This window comes from Aspergillus neoniger (assembly GCF_003184625.1).
Source record: "Aspergillus neoniger CBS 115656 unplaced genomic scaffold BO87scaffold_15, whole genome shotgun sequence".
NCBI lineage: Eukaryota > Fungi > Ascomycota > Eurotiomycetes > Eurotiales > Aspergillaceae > Aspergillus > Aspergillus neoniger.
This window is the reverse complement of record NW_020291143.1, coordinates 178501-191661: the sequence shown is the minus strand read 5'-3', so window position 1 is coordinate 191661 and position 13161 is coordinate 178501. Positions and strand designations below refer to the sequence as shown.

At 50.0% G+C, this 13161-nt stretch overlaps 6 protein-coding genes across 6 annotated transcripts; 3 read left to right on the top strand and 3 right to left on the bottom strand.

The window, feature by feature from the left end:
* Positions 1–70: 70 nt before the first annotated feature.
* Positions 71–1105, bottom strand: BO87DRAFT_307938 (pre-mRNA-splicing factor SYF2; the record flags this gene model as incomplete). Its single annotated transcript, XM_025619416.1, has 3 exons — positions 71–118; positions 169–804; positions 863–1105. The coding sequence occupies 3 exons, from the start codon at positions 1103–1105 to the stop codon at positions 71–73; spliced, it is 927 nt and encodes a 308-aa protein (XP_025479940.1).
* A 284-nt stretch (positions 1106–1389) lies between these two features.
* BO87DRAFT_47993 (uncharacterized protein) lies at positions 1390–3883 on the top strand. The gene has a single exon (XM_025629310.1). It carries the CDS (start codon positions 1466–1468, stop codon positions 3386–3388), a length of 1923 nt encoding a protein of 640 aa, XP_025479939.1. The 5' UTR covers positions 1390–1465; the 3' UTR covers positions 3389–3883.
* Positions 3884–4414: 531 nt separating this feature from the next.
* Positions 4415–5302, bottom strand: BO87DRAFT_376344 (uncharacterized protein). The gene is made up of 2 exons (XM_025623273.1): positions 5220–5302; positions 4415–5155 (listed from the first exon to the last, which is right to left on the bottom strand). Exon 2 carries the CDS (start codon positions 4979–4981, stop codon positions 4676–4678), a length of 306 nt encoding a protein of 101 aa, XP_025479938.1. The 5' UTR covers positions 4982–5155; positions 5220–5302; the 3' UTR covers positions 4415–4675.
* A 941-nt stretch (positions 5303–6243) lies between these two features.
* BO87DRAFT_358331 (uncharacterized protein) lies at positions 6244–7171 on the top strand. Its single transcript, XM_025621462.1, has one exon. The coding sequence runs from the start codon at positions 6534–6536 to the stop codon at positions 7035–7037; it is 504 nt and encodes a 167-aa protein (XP_025479937.1). The 5' UTR covers positions 6244–6533; the 3' UTR covers positions 7038–7171.
* Positions 7172–9068: 1897 nt separating this feature from the next.
* BO87DRAFT_425717 (velvet factor family protein) lies at positions 9069–10582 on the top strand (the record flags this gene model as incomplete). Its single annotated transcript, XM_025627322.1, has 2 exons — positions 9069–9514; positions 9676–10582. The coding sequence occupies 2 exons, from the start codon at positions 9069–9071 to the stop codon at positions 10580–10582; spliced, it is 1353 nt and encodes a 450-aa protein (XP_025479936.1).
* Positions 10583–11714: 1132 nt separating this feature from the next.
* BO87DRAFT_334031 (mitochondrial 54S ribosomal protein bL12m) lies at positions 11715–12997 on the bottom strand. Its single transcript, XM_025620434.1, has 2 exons — positions 12655–12997; positions 11715–12515 (listed from the first exon to the last, which is right to left on the bottom strand). Exons 1-2 carry the CDS (start codon positions 12886–12888, stop codon positions 12192–12194), a joined length of 558 nt encoding a protein of 185 aa, XP_025479935.1. The 5' UTR covers positions 12889–12997; the 3' UTR covers positions 11715–12191.
* Between the last annotated feature and the right edge of the window lie 164 nt (positions 12998–13161).

Below are 13161 nucleotides of genomic sequence, written 5' to 3'. Positions count from 1 at the left end.
CATGCAGGTCTTTTTGCAAGGCGACTGTACGTTTGAACTGTCCTGCAGTTTCAGATTTCCTTGGCGTAAATCAGATCATCGTACCACGCTCGAAGCTGTCGCGAATTTCCGTAGTGTACTGGAAGACATTAGCTAGGGCTTTTGACGCTTCACAAAGTAAGAACGTACTTTGTTATAGAATCTCGACAATTTCTGGTTGAACTGCTTGTTCTTTTCGTTGATGTAAGTGACGTCGCCGTCGTCGTCTCCGCGGCGGTCCCTCCGCTTCTTAAGTCGGACTTCCTCAGCTTTCCGAAGGTTATCCACGAGCTTGTCAACAGCAGCTCGGTCGGGCTTGTTCTCCGTAAAGCCAACACTGTCAGCCGTGGAGTAGAAAGAGCCGTTCTTATCGACGGCAATCATTTCACCGTCGTTGGTCTCGACGATCTCGAGATCGCCATTGGCAGCAGCTTTTTCGATCGCCGCCATCTTCTCCCTCTCGTACGTTTCGAGGTCAGGCTGTACTTCCCGCAGCTGTCTCTTGTACACTTTCTTCGCGTCTTGGGTGTAGTCCTGGAATGCGACATTGTCCCGATGACGCTGCTTCTTTTCCATGCGCTTATCCCATTTTTCGGACTCATCGACGGTCCAGTCCCATGCACGCTTACGTTCAAAATCCTCGCCAGCGGCTTCGGTGTCAGCCTTGAGAAGGTTGTGCGATGCGAAAGCATGTTTGCGAGAGAGCGAAGAAAGCAGCGACGGATCGGTTGCGAGACGCTGTGTTTCGGCAGCCGTTTCTTTCAGATTCCGCTCAGTAGCAGTTTTCTAAAATGATGTCAGTACGAACATAGCGTACAGTGGCCCTTCGCTACCATGAACTTACTGCGCGAGCTTGGAGAGCCTTGAATCTTTCTTGTCTTTGGCGGGCTCTTGAGGCAGCATCATCGTCTTTTTTGTCCGTACTGGCGTCATTTACGCTAGCCTCTCCTCCTGATTCTCCCTGTGTCTTCTCTTTTGAAGGTGATGTAGGTTCCTTGCGATCATCGCCGGCTTGGTCATTCTCTGCGGATTGCTTGGGCATTTCCTTGGCGCCAGAAGGGCTGGCCGCAGACTGCTCGGCGGGCATGCTGCAAATGGAAAGGAGTGTGTAAGGCTCCAAGGAATACCTTCTGAGGTAAATTCGTGAAAAAAAAAAAAAAGTCGGGTGTTAGAAACCTCGAGTATAGTGGTGAGGTGAGAAGCAAACGATGGTCGGTTTCTGACTGAAGGACTGAAGCCTCGATTCCGGATCGGAGTTGCAGTTACGCCATGGTCCACCGCCATGCTGACCGCCTTGCCCCTGGTGGATTGCCGGGTGTTATTATGCTTTATCGACCCGCTGCCATCTCCACTTTCCCAACCCCGGATTATCACTGGTATGCCATTGAATACCGCCTCCACTGTGTCATTTGTCTGTGTCCTTGATGCCTAGAAGTAGTCGAAATCTATGTCACTATACTCTCATTTGTGTGTGCTATCACGGCGGCGGGCATTGAGGTCGTTCTATATATCACCATCGCTGTGCCGCCATGTCTCCATCGACGTCAACTCGAGAGCTTCATATACCGAGCCCACTCCGTCCCACCTGGTCAGGTTCGCTCTGACAGGTACCACGAAACCTTCCCACAATGACGTCTCCAATCCGGAGCTTGACAAACACCTCTCGGACATATTTCTCGGTGATTGGCCTTTGGTATCTCTACCACCACCTTTTTGGAGCTCTTCTGGTCGACAGCCACAAAACCCCGATGAAATCGCGTTGTTCAAAGCCCTGAAACATGACGTCCGAAACCTGCGTCACTTGCAGGTACTCATTGAAAGAACTATCAATGAAGTAGAAGGCAGTCTACTTTTACAGACACAATCCTGCGCCCTTTTAGCGCAAGCGTTGAATCGTTGCCAGCGAAAGAATTCCTACGGCGAGATTCTCTCGGCGCTCAATGCTATCATCACAAGACTGGAGAGGCTGGGACTACCGCGTACGAGTAATCTATACTTTCTGGGGATGTACTATGCTGCACTTTCATTGTCTGCGCCGGCTCTTGAAAGGTTTTTGGACGGGTACCTTTCCGTTGGCCTGTGGCCCATGGACAGCCTCGCAAGTAAATCTCTAGTGAATGCGCTCCTCAATGCCCTTCACTATCAGAGGTTCCGTGAGGTTACTATTGATACGAACGCGATACTGGAGTTGATCGAGGGAGGTAAACAACGAAGGAAGAAAACCCTTCACGATCTGTTGTCCTGGGGCGATTCTGCCGGCCCAGCCATGCATCGGGGGCATTACCTTTGCTTACTCGCGAAACTGCGGAGCAAAGACCTTCTGTCTGAAGTATGGAGGCAAGCGATGTGGAGACTTTCGCCAAGCGCTTCCCCTGAAATGTACCAATGCATGTACTCTTGTATAGTGACTCTGACGGAAAGTGGTGATGTTGTCCAAGCTATGGATTACTTGCAGGAAGTGTCGAAACACTCCCAGGGAATGCTTCCTGGTATTTCCGAGTTCAAAGATGTCAACACACTGCTTGAGTCAGAAGTTATTGGTCCCCTATTGCCTCGGATGGCAGGTGAGAAAGAGTACTTGAAGCTTCTTGAGGCCCAACTAATACAGATCGAGCACAAGCTGGGTCTTAGTTGGGATTCTGAAGGCCCCATTCACACGAATATAAGTGATCCGCACTCGATAATATCTGATATACCTCTCTTCAATATCGATGGTGACAGCACAGGCTATGAGAGCGTTGCACGATTAGATACCGAAATCAACGCCTCCGGATGCTCCAGGTCAGCAACAGATCTCGGGAAGATTGCAGAACTGCTCGAAGAACACGAGGGAGACATTATCCCTGTATCTTTGCCATCAACTGAAGGCCAGAATGAGGAGTATGCCTGGTTTCCCCAGTATTCTCCAGTTCAGTGTTCGGGGGCCTCTCCGTCTGCTGGAAAAGAGGGCACTGAGTCTTGGACACCTTCAACGCTAGGTTTAGTCCGTGTCAGCTGCGATAGGAGTGGATTCCCTCTCGAACGTTCCATTCATGTGATGCAGCTTGGTCGTTTGGCAAGGAGAGCCAGATGTTCACATGATCAGGATCCAAGCTATGATAATCCTTGGGAAGAGACCGAGCATATGATTGCGTGGGATCGTGTCTATGGCCAGCTCATCGCTGTATACGTTGGACCAAGCGACGGGCCTATTGAGAGTCGCATAGAGTCACGAGCTGCACGAGCGCGATCTGGTATTGAGGCGATCACCACAGTCTCTCTTCATGGTGAAACGGCGGCAACTTCTCAGGGTGATCTGATATCTTTTATTGGAAATGCGTCTATGCATTATTACATCGAGGAAGATCCAAGTCCGGACCTCATACTATGATTGCTTCTCTTTTTGGTCACTGGTGTACATAAGCATTGAGCTCGAAGTACTTGCTCAGCACAAATAGCCTCTTTCTGATACGATGCTTTTCCGGCAATTACCATCGAAGACTTTCATGGAAGAAGCTCATATTAGCTCTGTCGGATATTGCATCTTGCAAAGTGTGTCCGCATTAGGGCCTGCTTTCCCCCTATGCTCGGAAGCTAATGCTATATTTTGCTATGGGAAGTAGCTATCAAACTTGCATGCTAATAGCATCTATTGCATAGTCTATGTATGCAGCTTGGCAGGCATGTTCAGCATAGTCACAGCGATTCGTGATACACTCTCTTCCTAACATAGCAAAAGGTTATGCTCAACCAGCTAAGAATCTGGGGAAGCCAGCATCATCCTTAGCAGTCCTCATCTCGCATGACCACAATCTCTCAACCTCAGTGGCAGAGACTATGCAATGCAACTAGCATCTGCTAAGTTTACATACTGTTCCAACGGAGAGCCCGAACATGATGCACTTTCCAGCAAAGAACCATGCTGTCGGCCAAGTCCGAGAGCACGGCTTCATGTTAAGCCACGTCAATCCTTTTCAAGTGGACAATGGGCGAGACATGGTCCCATGGTTTCATTGTGTGCTCTACCGCCTGCTCAATGTCAGATAACATTATCTGGCAGGTGAGCTGAAGCCCCTTGCAACTTCCTGTCTCATATTACGTCAGTTTTTTGTGTCACCACAATGATGGTTTAGGTGAGCAAACCCTCAAGACACGAAGCAGGCTGGTAGAATACCGATTGCTGATATGCTTCTCGCACAACATAGGTTTACTCTTCACCGTTTGGGTAGCCTGCAGCACAATCTGGTCACTGATTCCAAAGAGTCTCTGGTGGCATTGCTACTTTCTCTAGTGCCCTATCAATACAATAGGATTTCTAGCGGTCTCTGGCTGTCACGTCTACATCCCACACAACATGCTGTAAGGTTGTAAGTGTATTGGTAGCGGTTGACTCACCTTTTGTGGTTAGGTTTGGGTATTAAGCTGAGACCATCGATTATATGAAGACATCTTCCGTGTATGTACGGATTGCCAATTTGATTCAAAGCGTACGTACAATACAAACGCCTCCTAGACAAGGATTATCCTTTCTGTTCGGAGTAGTTTCAGGTGTGCAAGTTGCTGTGGCCCGCGCTAAGAGCACACGCAGGGTACCGCAAGACAAAACGAAGAGACAGCCAGGATATCCTAGGTTCAGGTGCAAGGTCAGTGCGGACGACTGAAAGCCAAGGCAAGCTTGTCAGCTTTGAGAGTCAGGGTATCCTGGCTCCCTTGCTCGCAGCAGCCCTTTGTCGACGCAGACTATTAGACTAAATAGGAAGGTCGATAATCCATCGACCCGTAAGATTTCGAAGATCTTTTCTTGCAGGGTTGCGCCATTAGTTCGCGATCGAGGCTTCCACGTCGCCCTAGCAGGGGAGCTGATGCGTCCAGGATTCGGTGTGCTCTTTTGCTTTTTCTCCAAGAAACGGCCCCAACGAAGACAGAGCATCGATCCATATTCTTGATCTTCCCGATTGTATGCTGTGGTCCATAACGAAGGCATTCTTGCATGAGCCGTCCAGGGAGATTTTCAGAACCCAAAGTGTCGCTGGCGTGTAGAGCCCAAAGGCTGTCTCGACGCGAGGCGGGCGGCCCGTACTTCGGCCAGAACCTTGGGCACTCAAATCATCCGGTGAGACCGGAGGGCAAATACTTGTTAGTTAGTTAGGTAGGATGTCTATAGGTAAGGTTTGTCTAAGATTTAGTGGCCGCATTCCCACACTCTATTGGTATCAACTTGCCTTGTGTTATTTCCTCTTCATGTATCATGATTTGTCATATCCGTAGGTAGATACAGTACCATTCCATATGGAACGGCTTTTAGTAGGATTGGCGGGTGGCTAATTAAGATGCGTGGGAATGGTGAAGGGAAACTTGAGCTGGCTGGAGGAGAATATTGCGGTTGGGTTGCCGGGAGCAGTTGCTGCTATACGGCGGCGGAAGGCGAACGTTGGGCCAAGTCACTTGATCCCCCCTTCCTTTTCGTAATGCGGCAATCGACAGGTCGACGAGATCGCAGCAACTCCTCCGCTCTCTTGCAAACTGGAGATCTCCGATTCCCACGGACTTTTCCCAGGGCCCAATCGGAGAAACGCCTTCTTTCCCCGTAAGTCACTCATTTCCAGCCTTCCTTTGAAATGAACCGCATGCGTGCAGACTGCTGGTCGAATAATACCTTCGGTTCCTGACAAATCTTTTCCTTTTGGTTGCCTCTGGCGATAGTTTACTCAAGGAGTATCTCCGTGGCTCGCTTCCTACACGGGTTCTCCGTCCTAGTTGCCTTCTACAGGCAAATGAAGTGTGGCTGGCAACGCGCAGCGTTAATTGGCATCCGACCTCAGCGTCCGGGCCATGTCTCCATTTGTTCCAACTAAGAGAATATCCATATCGGCGATGGGAAAAAAAACAAAGTGGAGGATATTCTCCCCCGGAGGAAACTCCTGGGAATAAGCAAGAAGCTCACGATTATGCACTATCTGTGGACGGTCATGACGCACGAACAGGATCATCGCCGTAGCACCCAATCTACACACTAGCCACTGCACTGCAATTGCAGCTTCCGGGATTCCAAAAGGCCAGACCCATGACTGCCTGGGTAGGAACACAGAAAGGTGTGGACACTGGATACCCTTAGTGTGCATGAGGCACACCCGGATTCCGGGAAATAGAACGCTGCATAGGTGTGTCGGTACTCGGTAATAGTTCCATCTGTCTGACGGTGGTTGTTGACTCATCAGCACTCAGCCAATTCTGGCCATCGATCAAGTCATCCAACAGTCAAGGATGTGACACATCATTCATGGTTGTCGGCAAGGCAACCACACATACAGTAGCCCGTCCACCCAAGAGGGAATGGTGAACAGTTGTTACAGGGCTAATGCACGAAAAGTACTTCTGTCGCCGACTAGGATTGCTTCCCCGCAGCACCAGAGGGGGTTACGATAACACAAATCAGCTGAGATGAAACATCCAGTGTGATATGTGGCGGTGACCACCGATCGATCTTCCATTGCAAGGATAGGCATCAAACCTTGTACCTTAGCCACAATGTGTGAATGAGTATGTCCCAGGATCTCACTACAGGAAATCCGGAGCGCACCCAACGGGGTTCTCGGGCTTCACTGAGATCAGAATTGGAAGTGGTTTTTGAGGTCCCCACCAGAAGTAAGCCAGCTCACCTCCCTTCTTCTTTCCTCCTCTGTAGTTCCGTTATTGCAAATTATCTGACCAATTGGCCCGCTTGTTTTATCATTTGTGGTCCGGTGTGCTTCTGGACCAGTAATGATCAGCGAATTCGATGGTTGTTGCGGAGAAAAGCTCACTATATAATAGTCTTAGATTCGAAACGGCCCGTGCAAAAGACCCCGGTATCCACGACCAGCAATGACAAATCGGCAATACTCGCGGGCCTGGGAGAACGGGGCTGGACACGCCCACCACCATACTCCATATTCGTCCTTGTTTGCTATGTTAAAGCTGCTCCTGGCTTAGGCATGCAACAAGCTCAGTATGCAGGGCCCTGGTTTCATGCTAAAGACGTGGGCGCAAAAGTAACCTGAACATTGTCGGATGGAGTTCGCAGTTCCGACACTAAGCAGCTGAACAGCGGTATTCGCCTAGCGTGCGGAAAGATCCCCGACGGCCGTGTCCGGCTTTTGCGGTCAATGGCCCTTGTCCCAAGCTCAATAATTGTCCCGGGGGTTCATGGGCGACATCTATCACCACACCCTTCCAGGAATAGTGCTCTGTATATGGTCGATAGTTGAAAAAACAACGGTGAGCGTCTAGATCTGGACTCCACCATACAGTCTTCTAGCCGTTTCTCTACGAATCTTGCAGCACCATCTTCCTTTTTCCTACTTCCTTTCCGAGCTGCAGGACAGGTCTGTGCCGGGAATGCCGAGGCTCGCAAATCATCAGTATAGACCATTTATTCCTTGCACCGATCAGCTGCTGGAGGCCCATCTAGTTGCATTGCGTGGACGGGCTGCAGAGTATCTAACGATGATGGCGACCACGGATAGCGATCCCAGCAATCTGAACCGCACGGCTTACGGCGTACATGGAATTATATTCTTGCCAATCAACTGATCGATTATACTCGATCTGCGCTTTCATTCCCTGTTCTTTCCTGGCTTGTCGCTGCTCACTCGTTGGAACCTGGCTCACGGAGTCGAACATCTCACCCGATGGTTCCTGCTGGGCTTCCAGATCATCGCGCATTTAAAAATTAAATCCTTCGGCAGCAGATCGCCCTAGTTCCCCGGGAAGTGGGTAATAATTGGGCGCCTTGGTAAACACAGTTCACGCCTTTGACTAGGCACTTAGCAAGCGATTCGTTGCATATACGGGATCCTATTCCGTTATTGGCCATCGCAAGGAAGATAGTCCCTCCTTAAGATACTGCTTACCACTTCGACGAATACGAGATGCCCACGGCATACCAGGGTCAGTCTTTTATTGCTTTGGCCAATGATTTTCCGCAGGGCCGTCATACTGCGTCGTCTGCAGAACCCAAAGGGACCCATAACAGAAGTGGCTCCTCTACTGGAACCTTACTAGTAATTGCGATGGTCGCGCAGAGTTCCGGGCAGTGTACAGACCAACACACTGGGCACTAGCAAAACCTACGCTTCTTTGTTAAATACGGGAATATTGGGATATCGGAGAAACTCATGATGGAATAAAGATTTCAAAGATTCGGGGATATACACGGCCGGATCCTGTCAGGGACGCAGTGTTGCTGCATGTCTGAATTTTTCACAATGCCACACACATACGCAGTGGGCACGCACAGGCTCTCACAAAAGCATCGACCAACCCGTTTCCCCAGATCCATTTCTTTTCTTGCACGGCCACAGGCAACTATAGAGTGCCAATAAACACTTGGTATTTTACTGCTTGGCTTAGGGTTAGTACCACGCTCCTGGCCATTCTTCCTCCTTCTGGGGTGGTCATCAGACACGCTTACTTCACGTTTCTACAGGGTCACTACTCCAGTTGCTTGCCTTGCCGCTACTTGCGCGCCGGTGTGAGTCGTGCTACGATCTGGTTGGGCAGAGGTGGGCAGTCCCCTTTTCTTTTTCCTCCTTCGTCTTGACTACCTTTTTCCGTGCTTCGGGACCCTCCTCAGACAATTGCTTTGTGGTCTGCCTTTGAGAATCATCAAAGAGAGCTAACATATGCATATCACCTCAGCCAGCTACTTCGGTAGGTTGGAACAACCGCCCACGTCAGGTCATGTTATTTGCACCTTTGGCCTTAAAGGAAGCATCTTAAAACCTACCGCACACAGTTAATCTGTGAACTCTGGAAAATCTTTGGCGCTGGGTATACCGTTACGTAGTACATGGCCAATTTGTCCCAGCGGGCTTCTGACCCCTGTCGATTGTTCTTCCCATATCGGGCCTCATTCCACCTTTTCTTCTAAGTTGACCAAACCTTGCTTGACCATTTTGGCGTTCCCTATTGTGGATGCCTAGCCCGCGAACACAACGGGAGATCAGCTTTTGGCACTTTACAGCGAGAGCAGGTCCTAGAAGAAAGAAAAAAATTGTACGGACCCCCAAACGTCCGCACAAATTGCATAGATGTCTCGAACCCCGCTACCGCAATGGATGTATCCCGCATCCAGTGGTCAACCGTCGGATGCAAGATCCTACGCCGCTGGTGACGATCACCAGATGTTGACGATGCCAAATCGATTCCACACTCTGGAAGATCCCCCACGCTTCCTCTATCCTGACAATCAGGGCTACGCTCCGACTTATATGCATCCCGCATCAAACTCCAGGGCTCCTTATCACGGCAGAACTTGGGACAGCCTCGCAGACCCCAAATTTAACCCTTCGCCACTACCGGTTGCCAATCATAGTGTCTTTCCTCAGTATGGGGCCCAAAGGTCAAATGCCATGAGAGGCGCGGAGTATGCCTCCGCTTCAACCTCTGTCTCTAGCCCTTATCAGGATTCCCCCAGTTACAGTCGCGGTTCTATTGGTTCTATTTCCGGGACGCGGACAAATGATGTGGAGTCTCAGTATAAACCCCTTTCTTTTTCCAAAAAAAGGCCCTAGTCTTATCTGCCTGGAGTTATGATGCCATGATCGTGGTTAAATGTGCATACTCCCGCTATTTCGCCTCGAGCTGTGGTGCTTCGTAACTCCCTTGAGAACCATTGTGCTGATAGGATTTATACAGGTACAGTAGCAGCTCAGCGACCTTTCCAAGCCCCGTTCACTCTGAGGAGAGCTCAGCAATGTATCCTGCGCTCGCACCACCCATAAAATCCCAGGCACAACAGCATCAGCGACACACCACGTCCAGCATGCCTTCTGGGTTTGAAAGGTTACTTCACCATTCTCCAACTCCATCACCTCCGCCACGAAGAACCTCCACGACATCACGCTATCACCTCTTCATTCGACAACAGCCCCTCGCAGCCCGGGCTTGTGGTGCCGGAGACCGAGACCGCCGCCCTGTAGATCCGCCTCCAATTCTGCAGCTGCTATTAACGGACTTTGACCCCAGCACATCAGATGATATCGATATCCTCCAAGATCCGCGCTTTACCGTTGGCTGCTTCCTGGTTCCCGAAACGCGAGGATCGATTTCGTCCGACATGGATGGTGATAGTGCCCTTCGAGAGGATCGTCTCGGAACTGCTCCCGGCCAATCTACACCATTGCTTTCGGGCAAAGCATTTGTCTCCCCTTTCTTTGTCGATGAAGATCCCGATCCAACAACTGCCCCAAATCATCCATCAACATTTGATTATCACCTACCGGAACGAAGAGTTCAACTTGCTCCATTAACCTCCAAGGGAGCCCAACAGCCCGCAGCATTCTTCATATTCTCCGATCTCTCCGTACGTACAGCTGGACTGTACCGCTTACAGTTCCGGCTTATGAATTGGGGCCTCGTTGAGGACACGGGTCAATCGATGCCCGTCCTTGCTGAAGTATGGTCCGATCCGTTTCGCGTGTACCCTGCCAAAGACTTCCCCGGGATGCGAGACTCATCACGTCTCACAGAGGGTCTTAAGGAATTAGGATTTGTTGAACTCAAGACCAGGGGAAAGGGGAAAGGCAAGGGTCGACGGAGGTGACATGTCAGCGAGAATGAATATGGTACGGATGAATGAGTGAACGCAGCGCTGGTCGGGAATCTTACGGATTGGATTGATCTGCTTCTTGTCCCTTCTTTTCTTTTCTTTCCCCCTCCAGTGTTCTTTCCTCTCTCTCTCTCCCCTCGCCCGCTTGCAAATTATGATTCCTTTTTCTTCCATGATATCTTCTCTCGAATCTGGCTTCTGGAAAGATGGTTATGAAAGGTTATATATGATGCTGTTACTAGGTTATATCGATGAGATATGGAGTTTGGATAGGGCACTCAGATGAAAGAGATGCAGGCTGTTAGTTGATATTTATATTGATGCAAGGAATAGACAGGAAACTCTACATGTCACCAGTCATTGCTGCAAAGAGATACAAAGGTCGATACATAGTATTAGTGAATATATAAAGACGTCCAATTGTTGCATAAATCCTGTCTCTCCCCTACTAATATTTCTGACTAGCTGGGTACTGAATAAGTAATCCTAGTATACTATAATCTATCATGTGAACTGGCAGTAGGGCAATGAAATTTGATTAAAGAACAGCACCACGATGTAATCAACGTAGTACCAAGTGATCACCATCTTCACTAGTAATTTCCACGCTCTTTGCACGCCATGTCTACTAGTTGCTACTTAGTTAGTACTTTCAATTTGTAGAGATTGGTAGTAATAGTCTGTACTTACAGTCATAGCACAACACTTGTAGTAGTACTAAGTTCAGATATATGAAATCAGATCTGTCATTCAAACTCGAAGTACAACTACGTAGCTTAGCAGTACATGAAAACCGTAAGGATAATAACAATAACAATAAAGCTTAACTGCACATATTACTGCGAAAGTAGAAAAGGAAATGACAATATGGGAGGTGCAAGTCGCGCTGAAGTAAAGGCGAAGTTGGGTTGATAGTACAGTTCGCCGGGCGGAGCCAAAGTCGGGCGCGCGCCGTGGCTCCGGCAGGGAAATTCTCATGGTTCGTTCCTGGCCCGCCGGTTCACGGGTTTACTGCAATCGGTAATGATGGTGCGTAACAACTTTCTTATTTGCATATGGTTGAGATGTATGAGTCTTGAATTGTACGAAGAGGAGATTATAGCTACGAAATATGGGCGAGGTGGTGGTTTGACAGCTCTCCTAGGACCGATCGTCCAAGCGACAGATCTACCAGTGCTCATGACGTCCCCGTGGGGGCTTTGCACGCCAAAAAAAGAACCCCTTCCAGCTTGTTTCAACATTGTCCATTCAATGCGATAATAATGTACACTCGCCGCCTTTTTCCCGCTTTCCGGTTTATATCAGAACAGTCTTAAGAGATATATGACGGAGAAAAGAAAAGAGATAGGATAAAAACACACAGACAATACATGACGGAATAGAGAAAAAAAGGGTGGTGCAAGACAAAACTCCAGCATGATGAGATGCAGTCCAATCACAACGTCCAGACCATCCACAGGTAGCCTCTCCCTCTTCCCTTTCCCCCCTCTCCGCTCATCCGCTCAGAACGGAGGAGGGGTTGTGGAAAGATGAAAGCTTAGGGTGACCCGGTAGCATTAAAAAAAAAGTCCCCGAAAGCAGAGAGTAGTATATAGGTCCCAGTTTAGTCCATAGTGGCCTTGGCGCCCACAGCCTTGAGGGTCTCCACGATCTTCTCGGCCTCCTCCTTGGGCACAGACTCCTTCAGGACCTTGGGAACGGACTCGACGAACTTCTTGCTGTCGACCAGGGACAGGCCGAGGAGGGTCTTGATCTCCTTGATGACCTTGGCCTTGGAGGAGGCGTCGACGGACTCGAGCTTCAGGTTGAACAGGGTCTTCTCCTGCTGGGCGGGAGCAGCCTCCTCTTCCTCAGCAGCGGCGGGAGCGGCGGGAGCAGCGCCCATGGCGAAACCGCCAACGGGGAGGTCGGGGATGTTCAGGCGGGTCTAGAATGACAACGTGCATGTTAGTATTGAGCTCAATGTGATTCGATGGGCGTCAGTCCATCACACTGGATGGGATACAGCCCGCAATAGGCACGATGCGGAGTTTGCGACACAGGCCCGGGGGAGCAAAACAACGCACCTTCAGGGTGGAGACGAGGTCGGCGGTCTCCAACAGGGTCAATTGGCTGATCTGGTCGACAATCTGGGTGATTTTGGGGTTGGCAGGAGCAGCAGCAGCCTCCGCCTCAGTGGATTGCCATCTCCGGCTGAGTGTGCGCTGGGACAGGTATGTCGTGGGAGCAAGGCGCAGAGAAGCGGTAGGGCGGACGATCTGTCTGCAGCAGCGAGCTGCGGCCTGGGCGGAAACGGACATAATGGACGGGAGGTGAAGGCGAACAGAACGGAAACAGGGAGAGACGTAGGACCGTGAGGGGAGGGTGACCAAGGAATTGAAGCTGCTCAAGATATCGAATTGCTCGAAGAAGGCCTTTGCGGGAAAAGAAAGTCGAGTGTCGGCCCGGAAAATCCAGTCACATCACGTGATATGACTGACCGCCCGCCTATCAGTGCTGCTGCTTAGACAAGTATACGCTCTCACGATGATGGTCATTGTTATGGAAGATCCACACATGGTTACAATCATCTA

Coding starts and splice junctions, on each gene's coding strand:
- BO87DRAFT_358331 (XM_025621462.1), top strand. CDS start 6,534: ATGAGTATGTCCCAGGATCTCACTACAGGAAATCCGGAGCGCACCCAA.
- BO87DRAFT_334031 (XM_025620434.1), bottom strand. CDS start 12,888: ATGTCCGTTTCCGCCCAGGCCGCAGCTCGCTGCTGCAGACAGATCGTC. Junction 12,516..12,654: donor ACCTCGTCTCCACCCTGAAG/GTGCGTTGTTTT, acceptor TTGTCATTCTAG/ACCCGCCTGAACATCCCCGA.
- BO87DRAFT_47993 (XM_025629310.1), top strand. CDS start 1,466: ATGTCACTATACTCTCATTTGTGTGTGCTATCACGGCGGCGGGCATTG.
- BO87DRAFT_376344 (XM_025623273.1), bottom strand. CDS start 4,981: ATGCCTTCGTTATGGACCACAGCATACAATCGGGAAGATCAAGAATAT.